The sequence below is a fragment of the Oreochromis aureus genome, linkage group 5 (genome assembly GCF_013358895.1).
Source record: "Oreochromis aureus strain Israel breed Guangdong linkage group 5, ZZ_aureus, whole genome shotgun sequence".
In the NCBI taxonomy this organism is placed as follows: Eukaryota; Metazoa; Chordata; class Actinopteri; order Cichliformes; family Cichlidae; genus Oreochromis; species Oreochromis aureus.
In genome coordinates, this window is record NC_052946.1 from 19,550,028 (window position 1) to 19,575,923 (window position 25,896).

A 25,896-nucleotide genomic window follows, 5' to 3' on the forward strand; every position below is an offset into this window, starting at 1 on the left:
AAAAACAGTGGCGGGGGGATGGGCTGACTGCCATAATACGTAGAGCTAGGATCAAACAAGTTATTTGCATCTGTGCGGTGCTGTGTCTGAAATAGCCCGGTAGGTGCAGCTGGTCATTGCCCCTATTCGAAGAACAGAGTTGTGGAAATGTGATGAGCTGAGGGAACAGTTTTTAGATTGAAGTGCACGCCTTAACTGAGAGGTAACTTGCAGGATAATGTGTAAGATTTGAATAGTCTGATTTTCTAAACCGTAATCACAGTTTCATTTCTAGCCTTTAGGTATGATGAGAACCAATCAAGAACCTGATCTGTTAAACCGAGTGAATCATGATAATCAGATATTTTCAGTATCCTCCTTCCTTCAGATTGCTCGTGTTAAATGTCACAGTCTGTGGCAATTTCTTAAACTTTTCGATCTCTGCTGGTTATTGTAAGCACAATTTATTCGCCATTAGAAGTGCAAACTGTGCTTTAAGAAGTGAACAGCGGTTAAAATCCGTTTATGTCCGTCTGTCTGTGACTTGCTGGCCCGCTGCATGCTGAACACAGAAACACCACCAGAGGGCAGAGAAGCTTCTTTAAACATCTTCAGTGAAACAGGAAATCAAAGCACAGCCTGTCTCTATAGCAGAAGCCTTTGGGTATCAGTGGTAGAAACAGCTCAGCTGGAAACATTTTCATGTCTAGTTACTCTTCTGTACTACTCCAAGCAAAATATAAAACCATTATATCCTCCTCAAAGCCAGCCTGTTCATTTATGTCCTCTGTAATGGACTTTTTAGGTCCATTTGAGCTAACGCACTAAGTCCAGGAAATCCAGGTCTTTCCAGTGATATCTCATGTATTTGGGTGGCATGTTTTAGCTCCAAAGAGACAGGAAATCACAAAAAAAACTGAAAGATACTTTTTCCCTTTAGTTCTCAGGACGATATTACATTTCTATTTTTAATTTAATTGTTACTGTAGTAGCTCTATATTACTCTCTTCCTGGGAAGATGTTTTCCACTAGTGATTAATTAACCTTTCTCACTGTCGAATGATGTTCAAACTTGCTGATGATCAATTCATCAAATGCATTTAGCAGCACCTAGCTGCTACTTACACTCTTAATTCATGTGGATGCAGTCAGGATGTGCTCAGTTTCACTGGACCGCAGACAATCCTGTGCTCACGTGACTGTAGCTCCTACTAAAAATGAGCTCACCATATTCCACATGATTCCTATTATGTGGGATTCATTGTTAACATTGATAACACAGAGAGATAAAACCCTGAGGCATGTATGTAGGGCACTCCCACATGCAGGATTACAGGCAGTATGACAGAAGGGCGAGAAATGGTTGTGCAGTTTTTATGAACAGACAAGCTTCCAGTTTCAAAGCATCTCCATACACTTTCTTCATGCTCAATCATTAACTACAGTTACATTTTGCTCTGTCCAGCCTATGTCCAAATAAACAAATCCTCATTTTAGGTCATAATATTCAAATGACACAAAATCATGTCTTTTTGCCACATTTAAAACTGTATATTTATTTTTTCACAGTGAGTTTGACCTGATTATTTGCAGCACCAACTGTGTTGCACCAACAATACTTTTTTTTTTTTTTTTTTGTAAGTGTGCTTTGCTGCAGGGGTATTTTAAAAGGATTATGTTGTCCAAAAAAATGGGGACAGGAGCTTTGTCCTCAACCCTGTGAGCTGGACAGGCCCCTGTTTGAGAGGCCATCTGGTGAGGTTCTTCCACGGAGAGTCACATGTCCCCTCACAGGTCCAGCAAGGCAATCTGCTGTCCAGTATTAAAATTGGTTTGAGTGTGTCTACAAAGACAGCATGAGTGGAGAAGTGTGGTGCCGGATCTCTTTCACATAACCAGGTCATTTTTTTGTGTAATCATTGAAGCAGAGCAAATAAATGACATATAAACAGTGGCAATGGGTTAAAAGAGATTTTGTAGTAGCATGTACACGTTCATACCACAAAATAAGCAGCTGGAAACAGCAGTGTTGTCAGTAAGCGTTATATAAAGTGTTTGCCAAATTAAATCATTTTAGGTCAAATTTCCCAAAGCTACTGCTACAAATTCACAGAAATATTAAACCTCGACCGCAGTGAAACAGATACGAGGTTCATCTGTTAATAACCCCTGAAAACAGAACGGCGTACCAAGGTTTTTGTTAATGAGCTGTCAAAGGGTAAATCTGGATTAGCGGAGGGGAAAAAACAGCTTTTAATGAGTTTCTATTTTTGTGTGTTGCTTTTAGGTGAACATCGCGACCTGATCCACCGCTCCACGGCTTTCATCTGAAACAGATGCTTGGTAACAGATCTGCCTGTGCTTTTTCGGCATCCGCCAACCAAAGGACAGCCGGCCTTTCACCTGTGTAACCTGAGCCAGCATGGATGGAGTCATGATGAATTTCCAATCTTCAATAGAAACTCAATCCTGAAAATGAATCCCACTGATGTCACTGAAATCACAGTCCTCTAATCAGACCTATCATTATTTCTGATTAATATTAATTAGTGAAAACCTTCTCACACAGCAGATTTTGAGTAAAATATGTGTAAATAATTTTTTTGAAAAAAACACCATCTTGGAGTGAGCACTGCACTAAGTCTGTCAGAGCTAAGCATGACCCACTTTCTCCTGTGTCCTGTGAACACCTGCACAACACCAGCATATCCCCACGTACTCATGCACAGGCAGCAGTTAATGCTGCCTCCACAGAGAATAATGTAGGAGCTAAGAGTACGAGTCATGTGCATTTGCTGTGCTAAAGATGCACCTGAATTGTCAAACATTTGGACAATCAGTTACTTTGACAAGCCTTTTCACATCTTTTAAATGTGTCCATACTCACTCGCCTACAATAGAAATGTCAGTGGACGTGTAAGCATGTTTATTCAAGCACTGAGAATAATGGGCTGTGTAAACGAGACCACAGAGCCCAGTGCAGGGTGAAGCTTTTTTTAGCAGCTCAGAGTGACCCAGACAGCGCAAACCACGAAGGAAGAAACAGCAGGGAGGGAGGGAGGGAGAAAGAAAGGGATGGGACAGGGGGAATATAAATGAGACTGGAGTAAGGGAAAAGTACTGGGCGGATGTGGTGTTGCAGATGCATAATGCGTGAGCACATGTGAGTGGGTGTTGGGGAGCAGCAATGAATGCTGCGAAACAGCAGGGAGACGATGTGGAGTTGGAGACGACTGAAGGTGAACAGCAGAGAGGAGCAGAGATGTGTTGCGAAAGGGTGCTGACGTCAGGCACCAACGGTCGAGAGATACAACAAAAAAACCCCAAAACAAACAGGAGACATGTTGTTTGAGGAAAAGGTTTTAAAGAGAGGCTCTTTAAGGCGAAAGGAAGGACAATGAGAACAATTGCTGATCATAAAAAGGTCCAGTGGTTAAGACAAAGAGGAATATAAGACTGGAAATAAACTGTGTTTGTAACACCTCACACCACAGTGAAATGGGTTTTTTCAGCTAATTGCTTGTTTGGAATCACCTTGCTGGTGCACAAATACTATTTTATGCCTGTCAAACAGTGTTATCTTTGGAATTTGTTAGGTAAAGAAATGAAACGAATGATGTGTTTCTGTGACAGGTGGGGTGTGCCCTACCTGTACTGGCACATAACACTGGTTTATTCCTTGAGTTAGGGGCCTTTTCTTTATGCTTGAATGATTCGTAGGCCCACCACCCGCAGGAGGCGCCATAGGGGTCGGGTGCATTGTGTGTCGGGCGGCGGCCAGGAGCGGAGGCCCTGGCGGACCGATCCCTGGCTGCCAAGACTGGCAATAGGGACATGGAATGTCACCTCTCTGGTGGGGAAGGAGCCTGAGTTAGTGCGTGAGGTTGAGAAGTACCGGCTAGATATAGTCGGGCTCGCCTCTACGCATGGCTTGGGCTCTGGAACTAGTCTCCTGGAGAGGGGCTGGACTCTGTCTCAGTCTGGAGTTGCCCCTGGTGAGAGGCGGCGGGCTGGGGTGGGTATTCTAATATCCCCCGGCTTGCTGCCGGCACGCTGGGGTTTTTCCCGGTGGATGAGAGGGTTTGTTCCCTGCGCCTCAGGGTCGGGGAGCGGGTCCTGACTGTCATCTGCGCTTATGCGCCGAGTGGCAGTTCAGAGTACCCAGCCTTCTTAGAGTCCCTGGGGGTGCTGGAAGGTGCCCCACCTGGAGACTCTGTTGTCCTGCTGGGAGACTTCAACGCTCACGTGGGTAACGACAGCGAGACCTGGAGGGGCGTGATTGGGAGGAACGGCCTCCTGATCTGAACCCAGTGGTGTTTTGTTATTGGACTTCTGTGCAAATCACAGTTTGGCCATAACGAACACCTTGTTCGAACATAAGAGTGTCCATAAGTGCACGTGGCACCAGGATGCTCTAGGGCCGCAGGTCGATGATCGATTTTGTGATCGTATCACCAGACCTGCGACCATATGTTCTGGACACTCGGGTAAAGAGAGGGGCTGAGCTGTCAACTGATCACCACCTGGTGGTGAGTTGGATCAGGTGGCGGGGAGGACGCTGGACAGACCCGGTGCACCTAAGCGCGTAGTGAGGGTGTGCTGGGAGCGTCTAGCAGAGGCCCCAGTCGCGAGATCTTCAACGCACACCTCCGGCAGAGCTTCAACAACATTCCGAGGGAGACTGGGGACATTGAGTCCGAATGGACCATGTTCAGCGTCTCCATTGCCGGGCTGCTGCATTGAGCTGCGGCCGCAAGGTGGTTGGTGCCTGCCGTGGTGGTAATCCCGAACCAAATGGTGGACACCAGAGGTGAAGGGAGCCACCAGGCTGAAGAAGGAGTCCTATCGGGCTTGGTTAGCCTGTGGGACTCCAGAGGCAGCTGACAGGTATCGACAGGCCAAGCGGAATGCGGCTCGGGCAGTGGCTGAAGCAAAAACTCGGGTGTGGGAGGAGTTAGAGAGGCCATGGAAAAAGACTTTCGGACTGCCTCGAAGAGATTCTGGCAAACCGTCAGGCGTCTCAGGAGGGAAAGCGGTGCTCTACCTGCACTGTGTATAGTGCTGGCGGTGCGCTGCTGACGTCGACTGAGAAAATTGTCAGGCGGTGGAAGGAATACTGAGGACCTCCTTAATCCCACTGACACGTCTTCCGAGGAGGAAGCAGAGTCTGGGGATGAGGGAATGACCCGCCAATTTCTGGGGTCGAGGTCACTGAGGCAGTTAAACAACTCCTCGGTGGCAGAGCCCCTGGTGTTGATGAGGTCCGCCCGAGTTCCTGAAGGCTCTGGACGCTGTAGGGCTGTCCTGGTTGACACGCCTCTACAATGTTGCGTGGAGATCAGGGGCAGTACCCTGGACTGGCAGACCGGGGTGGTGGTCCCCATCTTTAAGAAGGGAGACCGGAGGTGTGTTCCAACTACAGGGGATCACACTCCTCAGCCTCCCTGGGAAAGTCTATGCCAGGGTGCTGGAAAGGAGAGTTCGTCCGTTAGTCGAACCTCGGATACAGGAGGAACAATGTGGTTTTAGGTCCTGGTCGCGGAACACTGGATCAGCTCTTTATCCTCTCAAGGATACTTGAGGGTGCATGGGAGTTTGCCCAACCAGTCTACATGTGTTTTGTGGACTTGGAGAAGGCATTCGACCGTGTCCCTCGGGGTGTCCTGTGGGAGGTGTTATGCGGGAGTATGGGGTGTCTGGCCCATTGCTACGGGCCATTCGATCCCTATACAACCGTTGTAAGAGTTTGGTTCGCATTGCCGGCAATAAGTCGGACTCGTTTCCGGTGGGTGATGGGCTCCGCCAGGCTGCCCCTTATCACCGATTCTGTTCATAATTTTATGGACAGGATTTCTAGGCGCAGCCAAGTGGCGGAGGGCTTTCACTTGGTGGCCTCAGAATCTCATCTCTGCTTTTTGCGGATGATGTGGTTCTGTTGGCTTCATCGGTGAGGGCCTCCAGCTTGCACTGGAGCAGTTCGCAGCCGAGTGTGAAGCAGCGGGAATGAGGATCAGCACCTCCAAATCTGAGGCCATGGTTCTCAGCCGGAAAAGGGTGGAGTGCCCACTCCGGGTCGGGGATGAGTTCCTGCCCCAAGTGGAGGAGTTTAAGTATCTCGGGGTCTTGTTCGCGAGTGATGGAAGAAGGGAGCCGGAGATCGACAGGCGGATTGGTGCTGCGGCTGCAGTGATGCGGACGCTGCACCGGTCCGTCGTGGTGAAGAGGGAGCTGAGTGTAAAAGCGAAGCTCTCAATTTACCGGTCAATCCACGTCCCGACCCTCACCTATGGCCACGAGCTGTGGGTAGTGACCGAAAAGAACGAGATCGCGGATACAAGCGCAGAAATGAGCTTCCTCCGAAGGGTGGCTGGCCTCTCCCTTAGAGATAGGGTGAGAAGTTCGGCCATCCGGGAGGAGCTCAGAGTAGAGCCCGCGCTCCTCCACATCGAAAGGAGCCAGTTGAGGTGGTTCGGGCATCTGACAAGGATGCCCCTGGGCGCCTCCTGGGTGAGGTGTTCGGGCATGTCCCACGGGAGGAGGCCCAGGGCAGACCCAGGGCGCGCTGGAGAGATTATATCTCTCGACTGGCCTGGGAACGCCTTGGTGTTCCCCGGATGAGCTGGAGGAGGTGGCTGGGAGAGGGAGGTCTGGGCTTCTCTGCTTAGGCTGCTGCCCCCGCGACCCGATCTCGGATAAAGCGGATGAGGATGGATGGATGGATGGATGATTCGTAGATCAGAGTTAAGTGATTTAACAAGCAAAACCTATTCCTCTGAAAATGATCAGGTACAAGGACTGGATTGAAAATTAGTGAAAAAGCAGCCAAAAAACTGGCTCCTTGCAAGCAAAATATAACTATATAAGTGGTAACTAAAGACTTTTGTGCAGTGCCAAATACTTGGCTAAATGAGAAGTACAATAAATGAAACAATAAAAGACAAAACGACACAAAACTATTTGTACTCAGACCACTCATCGTGGGAACGACTAAACTAAATTTAGACGCAGGTTTAGAGAATAAACACAATCAGACAGGGAAGGAAGTAAACCTAAATGCAAGAGAGAAACATGCATGAACTTTAGCACTAAAACACAACCAAGACTAAAAGGCTGAGCAAACTGAGTGCACCTGCACAATAAACACAGCTAAGAAATACAAAATCATAAAGCAACCAAACAGAGCACCTGAACATGAACTGGAATCTTGAACTCCAGCCTGATCAAAAGTCCTGGATCATGACAGTATCAGGATATGGGGCATATAAAGCAAGAACAAAGCTGAATCTACATGGGACTGTTGGTTCATTTGCTAACAAGAGAGGGCAGCAGCAGCACTGTGACAATAGTCCCACAGGTCTGCAAGGCTGCTGATGCAGGCTTAATAACCCTCAACCCCTAAAGACCAATCGTAATGCTGAGTGGAACCCTGCTGTCCAGTTAGCAGATGGCCTGCAGCAGAAACTGAGGCTGTGCAGCTTTGGTCAAGGGTAGCTGAGCATCAGTCAAATGTTTATTTTACAGTTAATGCCCTGTGCCTTGTAAGTCATAGGGTTCCTGTTATCTTCCACAAGACCAGGTGAGGTAAATGTTCTAGAAGCTAAAGCGGGTAAAGTAAACTATCTTACATTTCCAGAAGTCCTCTACAGCCACTTTGATGATTTACGGTTTTGATTTAACACAGATTATAAGTTCATTCCTCTCCTTCTCACGGGATGCCACTGAAACTTCAGTTTGCAAACCGGAGAAAGCAAAGTATGGGGAAGGGGGGATGCAGGAATGAGATGGCAGAGATGAGGCTTGTCTGTCATATGATCCTGGGGTTGCTGTGGCAACTGCTCCCAGTAGTCAGATGAAGGTGTGTCAAGAGCATCGTCAAGTGAGAAAAAAAAAGGAGAAATGTGTGAGAGCGAGCTTGTCTTGTGTATTTTGATTCCGCCTTAAACAAGCCTGCTGCACAGAAATAAACCTGCTTCTCTTACACTACAAAGGCCATGTTCTGCTTTGTTGTGTGTGTCATTTAAAACTGTTAAACAGGATTCTGGCCTCCGACAGAGTTTAAAGGCAGGTAATTACACTCATTTCCTATATTCAATCAAAATAAAATAATAATAATACAATAATGTCTTATTATTAATGATTATAATCATTAATAATAATCCTTCCGTTTAAAAGGAATCTGATAATGATGCAGACACGTCAGTGTCATAGTACAGGAAGCGGACATGTGGGAGCAAAATAAATCCATAAACTCAGCATGAAAAATGGCCTCTCAATACTATCTTCTCCCTCTATCTCGGTGGTAATAAAGAATATTCTGCTGGATGGTGCGTGATTTATGGTCCCCTGGGTGACTCGGTCTGCTGCAGTCGTGTCGCACGTCCATGTCTCAATAGAGAAATGACCACCCAGCTCAAGACTTACAGTTTCATCACAGAGATAAAGCTATTAGTCTGAGATTACTGCAGTGGAGTCCATGTTGGGAAATATTAAAAATAATCTCTGTATGAATAGTTACTGGGTATTTTTATGTTCCTAAACTGGGTTTTACTGACTTTTACATTCATTTCTGGACAAGAAGGCAACAATAACACCTCATCGCCTCAGCCTGAGGTACATGTCTAATAGGAACAAACGCAGCAGCCCAGAGTCATGCAGAGGCTCCAGTCTGGTTTCCAGCTGATGCTGAGTCATTTCAATTATTGATTACTGTTGATTTATTAATGCTTACTTATTGCTGAGTAATGTAAAACCTCTCATGTTTCCCTTTCTTGTGTCTTTGAAAACAGTAAGCTTATCTGCTTATATGCTTTTTTTTTCTGCTCATATACTGGCTCCCAAAAATCCTTTTATCAAGCAATTTCAGTTGTGTAGAACTAAGGCAATTTAGTGGCTAATGGGTAACTATGAGCAGTCTGAGGGGTGGCTGTCCTCCCAAGGAAAATGTCAGAATAAGCCTGTGACCAGCAAGTGCCCCCAAAGGCCATGTTTATGCATGAGACGAAACTGCCCTGGAAAGTGTTAAGAAAGCAAAGGAGGTGATGAGGTGAGGCCGGTAGAGAGCCAGGTCAGTGTGGATGAAGGGGTCTGCAAACCTGACCCTGAGCTGAATCTTGGAAACCTGTCCGTCACTGTTTATATCAGGTTTATAATAGTCCCGTTTTTGTGCATGACCTTTAATGTAAGCGCAAAACTTTGTTAGACACCACGTTAATTTGAGCTTTATTTGGTTGTTTTCTATGTTTTGTTGCCCAGATCTGCTTGTGATTATTGTTATCAGATATATTTTTTCTTAAAATAAACATTTCCTTTAATATCAACACTGAATCTTCTCTGCTATAAAACGCACATTTCAACATTTTGCTCATTTCATCATAATACTGTCACCAGAAACCAGGCTCATTGAGCTCTACCTTGGTTTTTTCTCTTTTTCTGAGCACTCTTTTTCACTGTGCCGACCGGTCATGGCTGAACGGCTTCAAATTTCCATCAAATGAAAAAAGCGAATGACGAAAACTGCGTCAGACGGTCGTTTCCTCAGGTAGGAGTGGATAACCTTGACAAATCCGCGCACAGTTGTAGCCCCCTTCATTCATTCGGCGTCCTTCTTCCGGCGCAGAGATGCCGTGATGGATCTCAAACAAGTGAAAGAGTGGGGCGTGTTAATTTGCCACTGTTGATAATGAGCGCCACTTCGTGCGTCACGGTGCGCTCTCCACCCTCCACGTCAATTGTTGGCAGTGCAGCATGTGATGCTCCGTCCTGCACTGTCCTGTGAGCGCTCAGTCAGTACCACAGCCGCGCACACACACACACACACACACACATACACATACTCGTGGTGGATGTATTCATGCCTCTCTCCAGATATTCTCTGACAACTGCGATCGCTTAAGCCCGGATTTTACTGCTGCACAAGACTCACGGTGAGAAACTCCTGCCATTACTATACTCAACATTTCTTTCTCGGCGCTGCTTAAAAGTAGTTTTAATTGTTCTGTCTCATACCTGAGATGCTTGCCAACTTTAAAGAGAAGTTGTGCTATGTTGCGAACAAAACTGCATCCAGATTCAAATGTGCTCCGGGACGCACGCAGGTCTGGGCTCTGCGAGTGACCTTGATTCTGCTCAGGAATGAAAAACAGAGGTGAAAACAGAAAACAGAGGCAGAGGTATTGCTATCATCACCAGATGTGTCACCTGGTGTTCCCAGAGAGTGATCTGTGTCGTAGTGTTGATGATGGAGATTTTCACAACCTGCAGCTGGTTTCCGCATGCTTTCCATTCACACAGTTCCAGCCTTTCAGGCCTAATCTGCCATTTGGCCATTACAGACATGCATGCTTCAGACTTTTAACACCTTTTACTTTGTGAAACAGCTGATTAACCTTTAACTGTGGCTCAGACTTGTAGAGCACGTTGATAATAGCAGGATCAGCTGATCAATGAAGTCTGGACATTAATTAAGACTGATTGCAGAAGCTAATGCATACAGGGTTGCCTCTTTATACTCAAATTGCATTTTGCATCGTGTGTGACAATGTCAATAAGTAACAGCATCTGTGTATGAATGTGTACATGTGTCACTAATAACCAACTTCTAGCTAATAGGTGAGGTCCTTTGGCCTTATCTGCAAATGAATATAACTTTTACACACCGTGGTCTGTTTGTGATGGAAGGCTCAAGCGTCTCAGTCTTTGACATACTGCTTTTCATATATGCTGGTATTCGGATCTCTTTTTAGCCACAGACTGTTAGTAAGAAACAGAAACACTTTTCTATTCTAGGCAGCTTCATACATACACGGAAAACTGCTTTCTTGCACATGAAAGTGTGTGTGAATCCAAATCATGTGTTTTTACTAGACTGATGATGATGCAGCCTGTATATCTAAATCCCATCCCTCGTTACAGTGATGTGAAATCACCAGGACAGAATAAGTATGCAAAGGCCAGGTTGTAACTGTGTGGTGAGAGTCTTTGAAGGACAGAGCAATGAATGACCTCAGACAGAGCAAGCTTTACCCGAAGGTTTCTTCCAACCTTTTGCTGTAGTATGAAATTGCTCCACACAAACTCAGTCTTAGCATTAGCTGGGGTCATCTGAACTGTGTGCTGATTTTTTTTTTTTTTTTCCAGAGGATTATTGGATGGGTTAGTTGATGTTTGCTGTTTTTATTTTTCCAGTGTTGGCCCCATGATGCAGTCGCTGATTGATATTACGTGTATACTGTAGCGTGGGATTGAATGACAAGACAGAAAAGCAGCATTCGGGTGGTTTTTACAGTTAATGCACACAGGATTATGAAGACTTGTGAATGGCTGCGCTTGGATTATTACATCATGGGATCATCTTGTCGTGCACAGAGGAGGAAATCTGTTTTAGGGATGTTTTGTTTTTTGTGTTTTTTTTTTTCTTTAGGACAGCAAAAGCGCATCAAGAATATGTAGGTTTGTTGTTGCCGGCAGAAGCTCTGAGAGGGTTTGTGGAGCATTTAAGGTCTGCTGAATCGGCTGGTACTGAGGAAGCTTGTTTTAGGCTGATGTAAGCAGTGACGATGAGATCTCGGGCGCATCACTGCTGTAGCATCACGTGAAAGGTACAGCACCTTCATTCAGCTCAAGTGTGGAACTGGAAATATGAGCTCACAATCACAGAGAATACTTTTTCTAGTTAATTTCCTTTTCTTTTCTCTTCTTTTTCACTTCAGACCTCATATTTTGCAGTTTTTGCATCTCAGTTGGGCAACATGATAGAGAAAAGAGCCCACTCAATAAGTAATGAGCCTACGCAGGCTTGTGATGTGGATCAGGAGAACGTATAAGGGCACTTCATCCAAAGCATCATGTTTACTTACTTTACATTTGGGTTGAACCAACCGCTCCCTCGAAGAGGGGTGGGGATGGATGTTGGCGCAAGGCTCCAGAGGATTAAAGGATTTACATGAAAAAAGCTTCACTAAAGTTAAGCTTTTCAGAACAGGGAAATTAAATAGAACAATTTGCAGGATTGGGAATTTTTGGGACCTGAAAACATTGCATGAGATACAAAGAGCTGTGGTGAGGGGCTTTGTTTCCGTTCCAATCACTGGTGAGCTTTTCTTAAAATCAGATACTGCATACAGTTGCAAGAAAAAGGTTATTATACATGCTGTAGACATATATTTCCACATTTCTACATAAATATTACCACAAACATCATAAGAATATGTGGAAAAGTTCTAATAAGCATAACCCAAGCAAACAACACAACAAGACCATTTATTTTTGAGGTAACCGATTCAATGTTGCGTCCCTATGTGGCAAAGTCGTGTGAATCTTTGCTTTCAGTATCTCAATGTGACCCATTTAAGTGGCACGAAGTGCAACTAAGCATTTGCCTTAACTATTGATCAGCCACGTGTGATGGCGTGGAGAATATTTTAAGTGTACCCCAAAGCTCAGAGCACATTAAACTCCAACATCTCTGTGAGCGCCCCACTTCTGGCCCTTTCACAATACTTTGTGTTGGTTATTTTAAAATATAAACCATCTATTGTAACAGTTTTTCAGTTTCAGATGTCTTGACATTTTTTCCCTTTAGAATTTAGGCCTGCAGAAAGGCCTAAATCTTGACACTAACAAGATCATGTTTTACAGATGGGATAAGGTTCTTGTTTTTCTTTTCATATGAACCAAATGCTCTGTTTTTGGTGTTGTGCATCCACAAAGTCTCCTGACTTCACCACACAGCCCTAAAGGCTGTAAACGGACAGCAGTGATGTTGTCTTTGCAGCCCTGCATTCCTCAGTATTGTTGTTCTCCTGGTGGTGGACTCATGAGCATGACAAATAGCCAATGTGAGAGATGTTTAGTTACTTAAAAGTTACCCTGGAATCACGTGTGACCTCTCAAAATGCCTGACTGGTGGAGTCTAAAATTTTACAAAGGATTGTTTAACCCTCTCCAGCCTGATGAGCATCAGTCATCTTTTTTGCTGAGGTCCTCAGGTGTTCAGAGAACTCATTTCTTCACACCACGATTCACTTCCTTTTAGTGGTCAGTATCAGAGGTCTGATATTTAAATGCTGGTCAGAGTCCACTAACATCTCAGTGTCATCACCTGTTGCTTTTATATTCAAATTTACTGCTAATACCGCTCCTCATCGCAAACGTATAATATTGGATCAAATTCTGCAATAAGTCAATGTGACTGGTTCTGCTGGTTTTATATTTTCTCCCTTAAGGACTTGTAGTAACCTCTGGTAATGTTTTAGGTCACATTTATGCAGAGGCATAATAAAATTGTCCCCAAACATTTTCTTACAGCTGTCTTTGTGACAAATTGTCTGCGATCCTGTCTTTATGGTGCCATTCTTTATTGGCTCTGGAGAGATATAACCATGTGTTACAATCCAGTGGCTTATTAGGAGGTTAACCAAGCACTAAATGGGGTAATACTTGTGTCAGCTACTGTACAAAGTGTTATTTAACGATCACAGTTAGGAAATTAGACTCACCAAGGGCAGAAACCTTCTAATATTTTATTTAGAATGCAGACGCTTAATGTTATTATCATTTGATAATACACCATCATTACCATGTTAAATGTTACACCATTTTGGGTGCAACTTTCGCTCTGTTTTGTTTTTCTGATGCAGGACTGAAGCCAAGAACTGAAATCCAGCAGTCGCTCTTCAGCATCGCTCTTCCTTTCATCCCCACCTGACGTTTGGCCTCTGTCACTTCTTCCAGTCTCTCGCTCTCTGTTTCTCTCTCCACTCACCCCCCCACCCCCCTCCTGACCCTCAGCCTCCCTGATGCCTAAGAACAGCAAGGTGATACAGCGCGAGCAGAGCCATGAGCACGTCACGGAGTCGGTGGCTGACCTGCTCGCACACGAGGAGCCGCTCGACTACAAAAGCAGCTCCCTGAACGTCGGAGGGGCTGCGGGGAAGAAAGTCCCTCAGATAGAGGTCCCTGAAAACGATGGGCGACCCGCCTGGAACAGCAAACTGCAGTACATCCTGGCCCAGGTGGGCTTCTCTGTGGGCCTGGGGAATGTGTGGCGCTTCCCTTACTTGTGCCAAAAGAATGGAGGAGGTGAGTTAGAGGCAATACTTACAACATTTACCACATTTACACTGTCTTCTTTTTAAATATGATTCATAACAGCCTGTCTGGGTCTTGAGCTCTTTCAGCCATCCTACTCATGAGGATTTTGCACTTAAATTCTCTGGAACTGATGAGAATTACATTTATTTCTTCATTTAGTTAAATAACTCCCTTACATGTTACTCCATCAACACTGCCAGGAAGTAATTAATTATCAATTATCATTATCCACATTCAGTTATTATGATGATGGAGCAATTTGTTCCAGATTGCCAGCTGTGGCAGCACGGCTGCTATTGTTGTTTGTGTCTTTGTGGCACTTTTCTTTTGACACTTGCTGTAGTATTTTTTCCCATATTTAGCAGGTATTTATATTTCAGTCTCTGTGGAACAATTTTAGTCACAAATCTTTACAAACCCAAATGAAGACTGAGGTTAACGATGGCTTTGGTCTGAGAACTCATGATGTCACATTAATTTTGTAAAGTGGTGTTGAGCAATAACTCTTCAGGCTTTCTAAAGGTCTTTCAAAGGTTTTCCTTGGTCATCGGCTGCTTTTTCACTCATTTCCAGTCGTCCTGGTACCTCACAGTGGTCAGAGCAATGTCACTGACCTATGAATCGTTCAAGCATAAAAAGGCACATAAGTAAGGGGATGAATCAGTGTTTTGTCTACACATAACAGACAACTTAGCAAAGAACCAGTTATAAATTGTATTTTTAGGCACTTTGTTACTAGCAGGCATAAAAATGTATAACTTAGATAATGTTATATGTTTTTATAATGTATACATTTTTTTTTTTAGTTGAATCTACAAAAAATATCAAAAATAACTGGATTGAAAACCAGTGGCAACAGGGTTATGGAGCGATGACTCCAAATTTGAAATGCTGTTTCAAAGAGGAGTTCAGGAGAGAGGTACAACAGTGAGTGTCTACATTTTCCCAGCAAAAATATAAGAGGTTATAAATAACAAACTCTAATACAAAGAGAAGCTAAATTTCAAAAGTAAAAAGAACTAAAAGCTACAGATCCTACAGCCCAAACAGAAATCAAACATGAAAACCAGCCAGAAGAAATCTTATAAATAATAATATAATAAATAAAATAATAATAAATCATATTATCAAAGGTTCAGCTTAAAACTCACCAGGTAATAAATCAAATATGAAAGCATCTAAAGTATTAGGATGAAAAAATGAAATAAACAGGAATAAACTTGTAACCTATAATCAAAGAACTGAGAAAACCAAACAGAAAATAAGTAATAATCAGCAAGAATTAACTCAGGGATTATAACAGATGCATGTGGATATTAAGACAATATTCTTGTGTACATTTTGGTATTGATCGCTCAGTCCTACTTGAGCAATGGGGTTTGTTTTCTTTACAGACAAGCATGTTCGTTTGCACAGGCATGATCCCAGCAAAAAGCCACAGAGAGAGCTGTTCATCTTATGACCTCGACTGTCAAAAACAACACGACACTTTCATTCGTTTCAGCCCTGCCAAGAGAGCAGCTGTATTGTGCATAAAGCAGCCAAGTCTAAAAATAGCTGCATTATTGATTACTATAGCCGGTAGGGCAGGCCAGGCTCAACTGATACTCTGGTAAACAGAGAGCTCTATGGAGAATGAATGTAACTGTATGAGGTTTTATTTTTCTCAGGTATACATGTACTCTATGTAATCAGAGGCATATGCAGTGTAAACGGGTGTTCATTGTAGGAAAAAACACCTTGTCATCATGGGCTGACAGATCTGCTCTTGCTTCATCGGTCTAGGTGTTTTTAGCTTTACTGCTTGGGCCTGACTTACAGCATATTATTGCCTATAGGCCAGATTTACTGCCAGTAATCTTGCCCCAGCACTTGCCAGGTTATGCGATTTGGCAAGCAGGCATTTTTCATTGTGTAATTTGCTGTCTGGCACCCAATTACAGACACATTAAAGATCAGGGTTGCTTGGGCGCTACTGATGTGTGGACTCCTCTCTCGTTTCCTCCTTTCCTCAGGACAGGACTTTCTCTTTCTCGTTCAGCATCCTCTATCATTCTTCCTCCTCTGAGATGCCTATCTTACGTCACATTTTTTAGTGGCTTCTGGTTTCAACTAGCGGGTGATGAAGTGGATTTCAAGTTTGGCAAGAGACCAAAATCGCTCACTAAATTTAACTTCCTCTTTATTTCAGCTTTCTGGATTTAGCCTTTTGCCTCCTCTCATCTCTCTGCCTCATTACTCCACCGACTGTGAGATGCATGTACTACTGAATGTAATTCCCGCTTCTGATGTATTAATAGTACATGTTTGCCAGCTATAAGTCTTTATATCCGGGATGATGACTCACCCTTCACACATAAAACACAGTTGCGTCCTGATGATTCCTCTCTGGATTAAGCTCCAGAGGGGACAAATTCAGACATCCTTTAAAATTAAACTATATTTCAAAGAATATTTATCAATAAGGTTTTCTTGCTGAATCACTTCATCACATTTTATAAGTTAAACAAAACAAGTTTTATTCTGGCAAAAATGCTGTCAGGAATATACCACGTTATGCAATGGGCAATCTTGTTTCTCTCTAACTTAATTTTTACTTCTGCGTTATATCTGCGATGTACCCTGTGTGTAGTTAGCAGAGGGATTGCTCTCTTTAACTTGATCTGTTATTTTCTGTTTAAATTTAAAAAAAAAAAAAAAAAAAAAAAATGAAGGAAGAGGACAGGAGGAAACAGTCACAATCACAGTCATTGTGGGCTGTGTCGAAATAGTTATATTTTCTAGAGAGGTGCATCTCGGAGCTTAGGTTGTGCCATAGGTTACAGTGTGGGGTTCCAGAAGGGTTAGTACTTAAGACGTACAGGGAATATTTAACCCAGACACAAAATCCACTGTCAGTCTTGGTCCATCACAGCAACAAATCAGCTGCAAACCCAAAAAACTGCACGTAATTTTGTCAGAGACACCCTCCATCACAGACAGCAGCCCCGGTGCATAGCTGCTGTTTAACAAGCTGAAGCTGCACAAGTCACCTTTGTAGGGAGTTCTTAAGTCAGTGATCTGGCAAGTAGTCAGCAAACAGTGGGGATGCTCTCGATCCAGTTCATTACGTTTTTATTTAGTTAATTGTAGTTTTTAGTGCTGTCAGCCAATGGTTATTGAAACCATCGGTTGACCATTTTCACTGTAGTTAAACCAGATGTAACAGACAATAGAATAGAATAGAGTCGCCCTTTATTGTCCCTGCACAACGAAATTGTGGGAGGTAAAAACTCGTGCGCCGCCCGGGAATCGAACCCGGGTCGCAAGAATGGGAATCTTGCATGATACCACTACACCAGCGGCGCGACGGTGTGTCACCATTGGAGGCCCATCCTAGCATACCCCTCTTTACCGTGCTTTTTGTGTTACTGTTCAATGTTTTCATCATGAACTTCGTTTTGTATCGCATAAAACCTGAGAGCAGTGACTGAGGGTGTTTAGTGGGATCACGCGAGAAGTAAAAAGGTTATTTTCCCACCGAGTTTGATACAACTGTGCTACTTTTACTGTAGCAGCTAGAAGGCACCCAGTGCTGCCCATTAGCTTAGCATTTGCCTTTTTCTCACACAAAAGCTATGTCCATTCATTTTACAGCATGAAAAAGCCCCCTGTCCACGGTGAATTGGACAAAGACTTGGGATTTCCTGTGTAAGTTAGCCAACCAAACAGCAACACTGTTTTCCTAGAAACACCAAATCTTTTTTTTGTTTGTTTGTTTTTTCAGGCGCCTATCTGGTTCCCTACTTCATCCTCCTCCTCATTATTGGCATCCCTCTCTTCTTCTTGGAGCTGGCAGTGGGTCAGAAGATCAGGCGTGGAAGTATCGGGGTGTGGAACTACGTCTGTCCCCGCCTGGGTGGAATAGGAATGTCAAGTCTGATGGTAAGCTGTGATGCTTCTGGTTCTGTAAGGAGTGTGAGACAGAACCATCATCTTTTTAACTGTGAGCCAAATGTACACTCTTTCTTTAGCAGTGCTCTTAAAGTCTTTAACAGCTCCATAGGAAGCAGTTTGACAAGTGAAGCATGGTGGTAAGATTAGATTTATCTATCTAGTTAAAGTTATATCTTGATGCAGGTTTATGGAGGTATTGACGTGTCTGAGAGTGGAAGGTAGTCTTACTTCAGAGCTGCAGAAGTAGCTATAAATATCTCACAGAAGATCACTGTTGAAAAGAGAGCACTTCAATTATTCATGCTTCCCTCAACCTTATTTAGCTTCTGAATGTCCTTGCTGGCAAGGCTGCTCCAAAGACTGACAGCAGCATTGGGACATGCACAAAGCACCTGCCTCATTTGCATGTTTTTCTCACTCTGCACAGATGTTCCTCTGCACATGTGATGTCTATATCAAACCTGACATCACATATTTGTACCTCATTAAATGTTATCTGGCTGTTTCTGTCACATGACGCCATCTATCTGTCTGTAGGTGTGCGGCTTTGTGGGTCTCTACTATAATGTGATCATCGGTTGGAGCATTTTCTACTTCTTCCAGTCCTTCCAGTATCCTCTCCCATGGAGTGACTGCCCAATCAGAAAGAATGGGACACTTGCCAGTGAGTTTATATGAAATTATTTTAGTGCAATACCGACATTTGTTAATCGACAGTTAACGCTGATTCACAGATGCATTAATTGAGAGCATATCGACATAATTGTCGTTAGTTTGGAATTTTTTTTTTAAAAAAACCTCATGGTAGTGCTACAGGAAGAGTCATACAATCGCGAAGAATCGCCTTCTGGGGACTAAATTTCTGAATTTCACTGCGCAGAAGATTGTGTTAATACACACCTGAACGTTCCAGATTTTATAGAGGTGGTCACTCTTGCTACTTACTGTTGATACTTACAGTCCTGTGAAAATCTTTCTTTTTCACATGACCGTATAGGAAAACTGTCTCAACTGCAGGTCACTGATGCATTTAATGCAGACCGCTTAGGGTTTGATTTTTAAAAGTTCAGCATGATGAGAAAATCATGGCACTTATTTGGTGAAACATTGCAGATTGCACATAATTCTCACAGTTATACTTCAGTGGATCACTGTGCTACATAGCTTCAGTCTTCATCAACACTCCTGAGCAGAAGACACAAGCTGTCTTCCCTTCACTACAACTTTCTGTCAAGACTTCACTTGCCTAATCCAGATTAAAAACCCACTGGAACTTATTCGATTAGTGGTGATTATATTGTAAACCCTGGGGCAGCCAAAAACCAGCATGTGAATGACTCAGCAAGGCTGGCTGAAAGACGGGGGAAGCAGAGATTCATGCTGAAGGACACTAATGCTGAAGGACAGCAGCAGATTGTAAAATGTTTCACAACTGCTGTGATGGCAGACACGTGGAAGCAGACGCAGGAAACAATCAACAAACATAGTAAAGAACAATTTGATTTGGTTTAATTTATGAAGCACTTTAACCTGCTTGTGCTTGACTTTTTTTCTGTGTGTGCCGTGTGTGTCTCTGCACAGATAAAGCTCAGTAATACGTGATCATATTATCATAATACCGCTGCCTCTACTCTCAGCCACACACACTATATTTCATTTCTTCAAGGTAACAAGTTAATACACTGTGAGGAAAATCTCAAGGGTTGTGACTTTAAGTTGTGTGTTTTGCATACCAACTACACAGATGACCTTGTGTAAGTGAGAAATATACCAGCCAAATCTTGTAATACTGACCCCGAGCAAACATCCTCTGCACCAGTATGCTCTCCTTTCGCTCTCCTCAGCCTCCCTGCAGTCTTTTCAAACCTTTTCTCTTCTTGCTTCCTCATTATCACCCAAATTAAACTTTTTTTTCCTGTCGTCTACAGTTGTGGAGCCAGAATGTGACAAAAGCTCGGCTACGACCTATTTCTGGTACCGGCAGACTCTGAACACGACCAGCACCATCGCAGAGAGCGGCGGCCTCAACATCAAAATGACCCTGTCTCTGCTGGTAGCCTGGATCATTGTCTGCCTCGCCGTCATTAAAGGAATCGCTTCCTCTGGGAAGGTTGGGAAACCATGACAGAAACAGATAAGAAAAAATATGGAGGCTTGTTTTTTGCTGAATGGATGTCTTTTTCTTTTGCACCTGTACAGGTGATGTACTTCAGTTCTCTTTTCCCCTACGTGGTGCTGTTCTGTTTCCTGGTCAGGGGTTTAATGCTGAAGGGCTCCGTAGATGGTATCGCTCACATGTTCACTCCCAAGGTTAGGATGAAAGAGTCATTGTTCCTCACCTCTATTTTTTCAACCATGCATGCTAACAAAAACCTCTCCTCACATCTCAGTTGGAGAAGATGCTGGAGCCGCAGGTGTGGAGGGAGGCCGCCACCCAGGTCTTCTTTGCCCTCGGTCTGGGTTTTGGAGGAGTCATTGCCTTCTCCAGTTACAACAAGATTGACAACAACTGCCACTTTGACGCCGTGCTCGTCTCTGTCATCAACTTTTTGACCTCCATTTTGGCCACACTGGTTGTGTTTGCTGTGTTGGGCTTCAAGGCCAACATCATGAATGAAAAGTGTGTTGTGGAGTAAGTTGAACATTAGTTTTTTTTTATTTGTTGGCAACATTGAATGTAACCCCCCAAAAAAGAAACAAAAGTCTGACAGCATGGTTCATGAGTACTGCATATTAACCAAAGATCACACCTCAAATTTACAATCCCCACAGTCTTTATGTTATAAACAGTGGCAGTTATCCTTATTTTCTGTCACATATATGTTGTTACAGTGATGGATCCTCATATTTTCAGATACTGTGGTCAGTGCACATGCGAGCAGTGCTTTTGAGCCAAAAGGCCCGGCTTCACATTGTTCTGAGTTCTTAGTTTCTGATGGCGTTTTTCTGTTCATGGCTCTATCTGATGTCAAAGACGTGGAAAGTCCCCGCTTGAAGACAAGATGATTCTTCTCAAAGCTTTAGCCTCATATAATAAATGTACCTAAATATCCCTAAAACAGTCATCATACACACACAGTTTTGGCTGTGAGCACAAACCTGCTATTCAAACTTATATGAGGACCAGACAATCAGGGGAAAGTTAAAAATTAAATTAAACTAGGATGTTTTTTGTTTTTTTAATAAATTTGAAACATGCGAGCTACTCTGGTAGAGTCCAAGAATATAAAATAAGGGCAGGGATAGCTCAGTAGGTAGTGAGGTCACCCCATGATCGAAAGGTTCCACTGAATGGCTACCCTGAGGTACCCCTGAGCAAGGTACCGTCCCTACACACTGCTCCCCGTGCGCTTCACTGAGTAAATGGGTTAAATGCAGATAGAGTAATTTCTCCACGGGGATCAATAAAGTATACATTATAATTATTATTATTATTATTATGTATCTGGAAATGAGCATAATAGGTGTTCGAACTATGGGAGGAAGCCAGAGAGCTTATTTTGAGGTCACAGCACTAACCACTGCATGAAAAATGCATGTATCCATTTACTCTTTTAAAAATACATGTTTTTGGCACATTAACAAGTTAAAACTCTGTAAATTTGTTCCAAACGCAAAGTACAGGAGTAAAAGCCACAATTTTTGTTGCACTTTTTACCTACCTAATTATTTATGAGGAAAAAACATCCTTTATAAAGAATATGAGGGTACCAAAGTGTAAGCTAAATAGGTATAAATTGTCTCTATTGTGATTATTTATTAAATTACTGAGTGGTAGGTGAAATTGTAAATGAATGCTTGTATCTAATTTAAGATACAATTTAATCTAATTTTATTTAATCTAATTTTCAAGTAATTTAACAGCACCTGTTTTTTTTTTTTTCAAGAAATCGTACCTTACATGGCTTTTCGTCAGAGCATCAGTCAAGCAGTGTGGCACAAAATATGTATTGGATTCATTGTGATTCTGACCTTTTCTGTCTGCAGGAATGCAGAAAAGATCCTGGGATACCTCAACTCCAACGTCCTGAGCCACGATCTTATTCCTCCACATGTGAACTTTTCCCATCTCAGCACGTCAGACTACGCTGAGATGTACGGGGTCATTAAAACGGTCAAAGAGGACAGCTTTCCCCAGCTGGGTCTGGAGCCTTGTGTTCTGGAGGATGAGCTGAACAAAGTGAGCTTTTGGCACACATGAATCAGCTGAATCCACAGCATGTTGTTTCACACCTCTCAATGTCTCTCTGCAGGCTGTCCAGGGCACCGGCTTGGCCTTCATCGCCTTCACAGAAGCCATGACGCATTTCCCAGCATCTCCCTTCTGGTCAGTCATGTTCTTCTTCATGCTCATCAACCTCGGTCTGGGCAGCATGATCGGCACCATGACCGGCATCACCACACCTGTCCTCGACGCCTACAAAGTCCAGAAGGAGCTTTTTACAGGTAGGCCGCTCTCCAGCACCACCGCCACACTGACTCCCTCAGCCTCCGTGCTATTAGTAGTTGAAACCCCTTGCTCAGCACTTAGAAAGGATTAAAGTACATCTGGGAATGAGCTGCATTAGTATTTATGTGCTCTGAGCAAAATGAATGGAAAGCAGAAACAGGAAATAATAGCACTTAATGGCAAATAAAACCTTTTTAATTTGCGCTTTCTCATCTGTTTTTTCAAACTTTTTCCTAATCTTTTCTTCCAAATAAGCTCCAATTGTTTCTGTGTTTGTTTCAGTGTGTTGCTGCATCATCGCTTTCTTATGCGGCTTGTTGTTTGTTCAGCGGTCGGGAAATTACTTTGTCACCATGTTCGATGATTATTCGGCCGGTCTGCCTCTCACTGTAGTGGTCATCCTGGAAAACCTGTCCGTTGCTTGGATATATGGCACCAAAAGGTGAGGCTAACTGCAAGATGCTCAAAGCTGTGTATTAAACTACAAAAGTGTCTCCAAGGAAAGGATCCTTACTGCAGTTTGTTGTTCTTTGTCAGGTTCATGCAGGACCTGGAGGACATGTTAGGTTTCCGACCTTGTATTATCTATTTCTACCTTTGGAAGTACGTCTCCCCTCTCTGTCTTATCGTTCTCATCTCAGCCACTGTCATCGAGATGGCCATCAGCCCACCAGGATACAACGCCTGGGTTCAAGACCTGGTCAGTCTGTCTGTGTGTGTGTTTGTTCTGTTTTGGTGTAAAAGAAGTTTTCAGATGCTTCACTCAGGGAAAAGCAGCTAAAACACAACACAAACACTGCTGAAGTATAAGAAACATGTCCAACAGCAACAGACATATATGACAAATTTTACTTAGTTTTTCACAGGATTGCATACCGTGTCTCTGTGTGAGTAAGAATAAACAGCACAGAAGAAATTCCCACGATTACACAGTCGCACGGGTTGTACTTTGTAGGAGTGATTGGGGGGTTATTTTTCACCTGGAATGTTTGAAAAGTGTTTCCTTTTCATTTCACCCCTCCTCTGTCATTTTAGGCTCAGGAACGCTTCCAGAGCTATCCTCCCTGGGCTCTGGGCATGTGCTTCGCTCTTATCATTGTGGCCATGCTTCCGCTCCCTGTTGTCTTCATCGCCCGACACTTCAACTTGATGTCAGACGGCTCTAACAAGCTGTCCGTCTCTTACCGTAAATCTATGATGAAGGACATATCCAACCTTGAGGAGCAGGATGAGGCTAGATTCATCCTTGGAGGCAAACCAGGCGAGGCCCCATCATCAGGGCCAGCACGCAAACCCTTCCTGACACCTGGAGGAAACAAACCCATGGACTCCCTGTCTCCAAACATCTGCTATGGTACTAGCTACCAAAATGCTGCCATAAGCCCCACCACACCAACTACACCAAGCACACCTCTCACACCAGAGTCTGACTCTTGACTGTTGCCCAGCCTTGACAGACTCCCCTCTGACCACCCCTGTAGCACAACCTTACCCATGAGGTCTCCACTGGAGCTAGCGCAGCTCCAGGAATCCTCACCACTGCCCTGCCACAAAACTGTAAGTAGCCACCCAATTTATGAGCACACGCTTCAAATATAACACAAAGGAACTTCATGAGAAGATTTCCAGAATGTTCCTGAGCATCTGGAAGTTAGAAAACTGGAGAAAAGGGACACATTTCACTCCTTTACAATAAACGAAACTGTGGAATCAGGTTGAGATTAACAGTGACAAACTACATCTGTATATATTTAAAAACATCAGGTTTATGTGCTCAGAATGAAGTTCTGTCATCTGATTTTCTTTGCCTTAGTTTAAGGATCCCCTAGCAGACGCCAAACCCATAGAATAAGGAAAACGTCTGCACAGTGCAGGCAGTGTGAAAGAATGAATGTAGTAGAGTTTGTGAGGTTCTGCTGGTTTCCTATGTAGCAATAATGGGTGTCAAAGCCATGTACCACTTAATACACAGCAAGTTTTCTTTATATTAGATGTTATGCAGTCGACAAGGTGCAGCTGAAAAGTTCCAAAACCATACCTGATTCAAATTTGGACAAATTGTTCTTCAAGGTCATGCTCAGCACAGCTGTGGGAAGTCCCATTTTCACTCCACACTGTGAATTCAAGTCACAACTAAACTCTACTGTAATGTCCTGAGGTGTCTGAGGAAGACATTCACAGCAAACCACCTGACCTGTGGTGTTTGCCGCTGTGTGCTGGCACACAAGGAAACAAAAACAACACCCTACTCTGTATGTTTAAGAAAATGACCTTAAAGGAGGGCACTTCCAAATTAAGATCAGGTAACGTTTTTGGTCACAGACTTGCAGCTCTGTTCTGATGCCGTGAGATTTGTTTTCATAGGACTATGCTTTGTAAAATATGGTAAGACGACTCTAAAGGCACCCGTTTATGTTCCAATCAGACCCCACATCCACCTCCTCCTGTAATTTGCGTGTAGAGTCTATTGTTGTTGTTCATTTTGTAAAAACATTAAAAGGTGTAAAATCACAATGTACAGTATACAGTTATAGTAATGTAACATACCTTAAGGACTCTGGGTTTTATTAACCGGGAGCTCAAACCACTGTTTCATTATCCATCACTCTCACGTCTCTGTGCTGTAGAAACACACTCATTTCAGTTTCTCCACCAAAGAGTTCAAAGTAAACAACAAAACACTTGAAATCTGTTCCAGAATAACAGACCTGTTACACTGAACTGCAGTGAAAGTGAACTACAACCCAAAACACAAGGCGGCCACGAAGCACGCTTTGTTTGCTTTTCTTCCTCCTTCAAAAAAGCACAAAGGAGATTTTGACTCACTGAGCACAAGCAGATTATTGGCTGTAATTGTCTCAAGTATTGATCCACATTTTAAAATTAACTCCTGCCGAGACATATTATGGGACACACAGCAATATATATTTATATTGGCGCACAAACTCTGTTAACTTTGAACAAAAAAAAATGAACTTAAAATAAGAAAAATAGCTACAGACCAAAAGATTAAAAAGCAAAAATCCCAATTCTGTGAACTTATCAGCCGACCTGATAGTGTGCACCTTTGAAAGCCTTAGACTCCTCATGCACAGACAGAAATACACATGCACACACATACACACTGCTCTCTGTGTTACAGGCCCTGCCATGGCGCAGCAGGGCTTACGGTGATGGTCGCTGACTTGAGTTTAAACTGAGCACATTTTAATTCCTATTTAAAGGAATCTTTAATTTATTTTTTTATCACAGTATTTAAAGCCATGGTGATTAGGTATAAATGGACTATATTTATATTCCTGTATATTTGCTGTTACGTAGGCGTGATGAATTACAAAGATTTATCTTTTACAAGCGTTTAGTATGTACACTGTGTATTTTAATCTTGTGTGACGCTTATTGAGTCTGTACATTTTAGGACTGTTTTGTAGTTTGTGTAG

The 25,896-nt window shown here is 43.4% G+C and overlaps 1 protein-coding gene and 1 non-coding gene across 5 annotated transcripts; one reads left to right on the forward strand and one right to left on the reverse strand.

Annotated features, from left to right (window-relative positions):
- The first annotated feature begins 9,728 nt into the window (after positions 1 to 9,728).
- LOC116333882 (sodium-dependent neutral amino acid transporter SLC6A17-like) lies at positions 9,729 to 24,967 on the forward strand. 4 transcript variants are annotated; one of them, XM_031757161.2, is made up of 12 exons: positions 9,729 to 9,902; positions 13,617 to 14,058; positions 17,837 to 17,994; positions 18,544 to 18,670; positions 19,935 to 20,116; positions 20,206 to 20,316; positions 20,397 to 20,638; positions 21,994 to 22,186; positions 22,260 to 22,452; positions 22,739 to 22,898; positions 22,994 to 23,156; positions 23,492 to 24,967. In XM_031757161.2, the coding sequence occupies exons 2-12, from the start codon at positions 13,776 to 13,778 to the stop codon at positions 23,891 to 23,893; spliced, it is 2,214 nt and encodes a 737-aa protein (XP_031613021.1). In that variant the 5' UTR covers positions 9,729 to 9,902; positions 13,617 to 13,775; the 3' UTR covers positions 23,894 to 24,967. The 4 variants fall into 4 exon arrangements, with proteins under 4 accessions (XP_031613021.1, XP_039467778.1, XP_039467776.1 ...); XM_039611844.1 differs by lacking the exons at positions 9,729 to 9,902; positions 13,617 to 14,058 and adding an exon at positions 17,418 to 17,760 and having other exon boundaries at positions 17,902 to 17,994; XM_039611842.1 differs by lacking the exons at positions 9,729 to 9,902; positions 13,617 to 14,058 and adding an exon at positions 17,418 to 17,577 and having other exon boundaries at positions 17,707 to 17,994.
- Positions 17,347 to 17,417, reverse strand: trnag-ccc. The gene has a single exon. It is a non-coding gene; the product is annotated as a tRNA-Gly (tRNA).
- Positions 24,968 to 25,896: the final 929 nt, after the last annotated feature.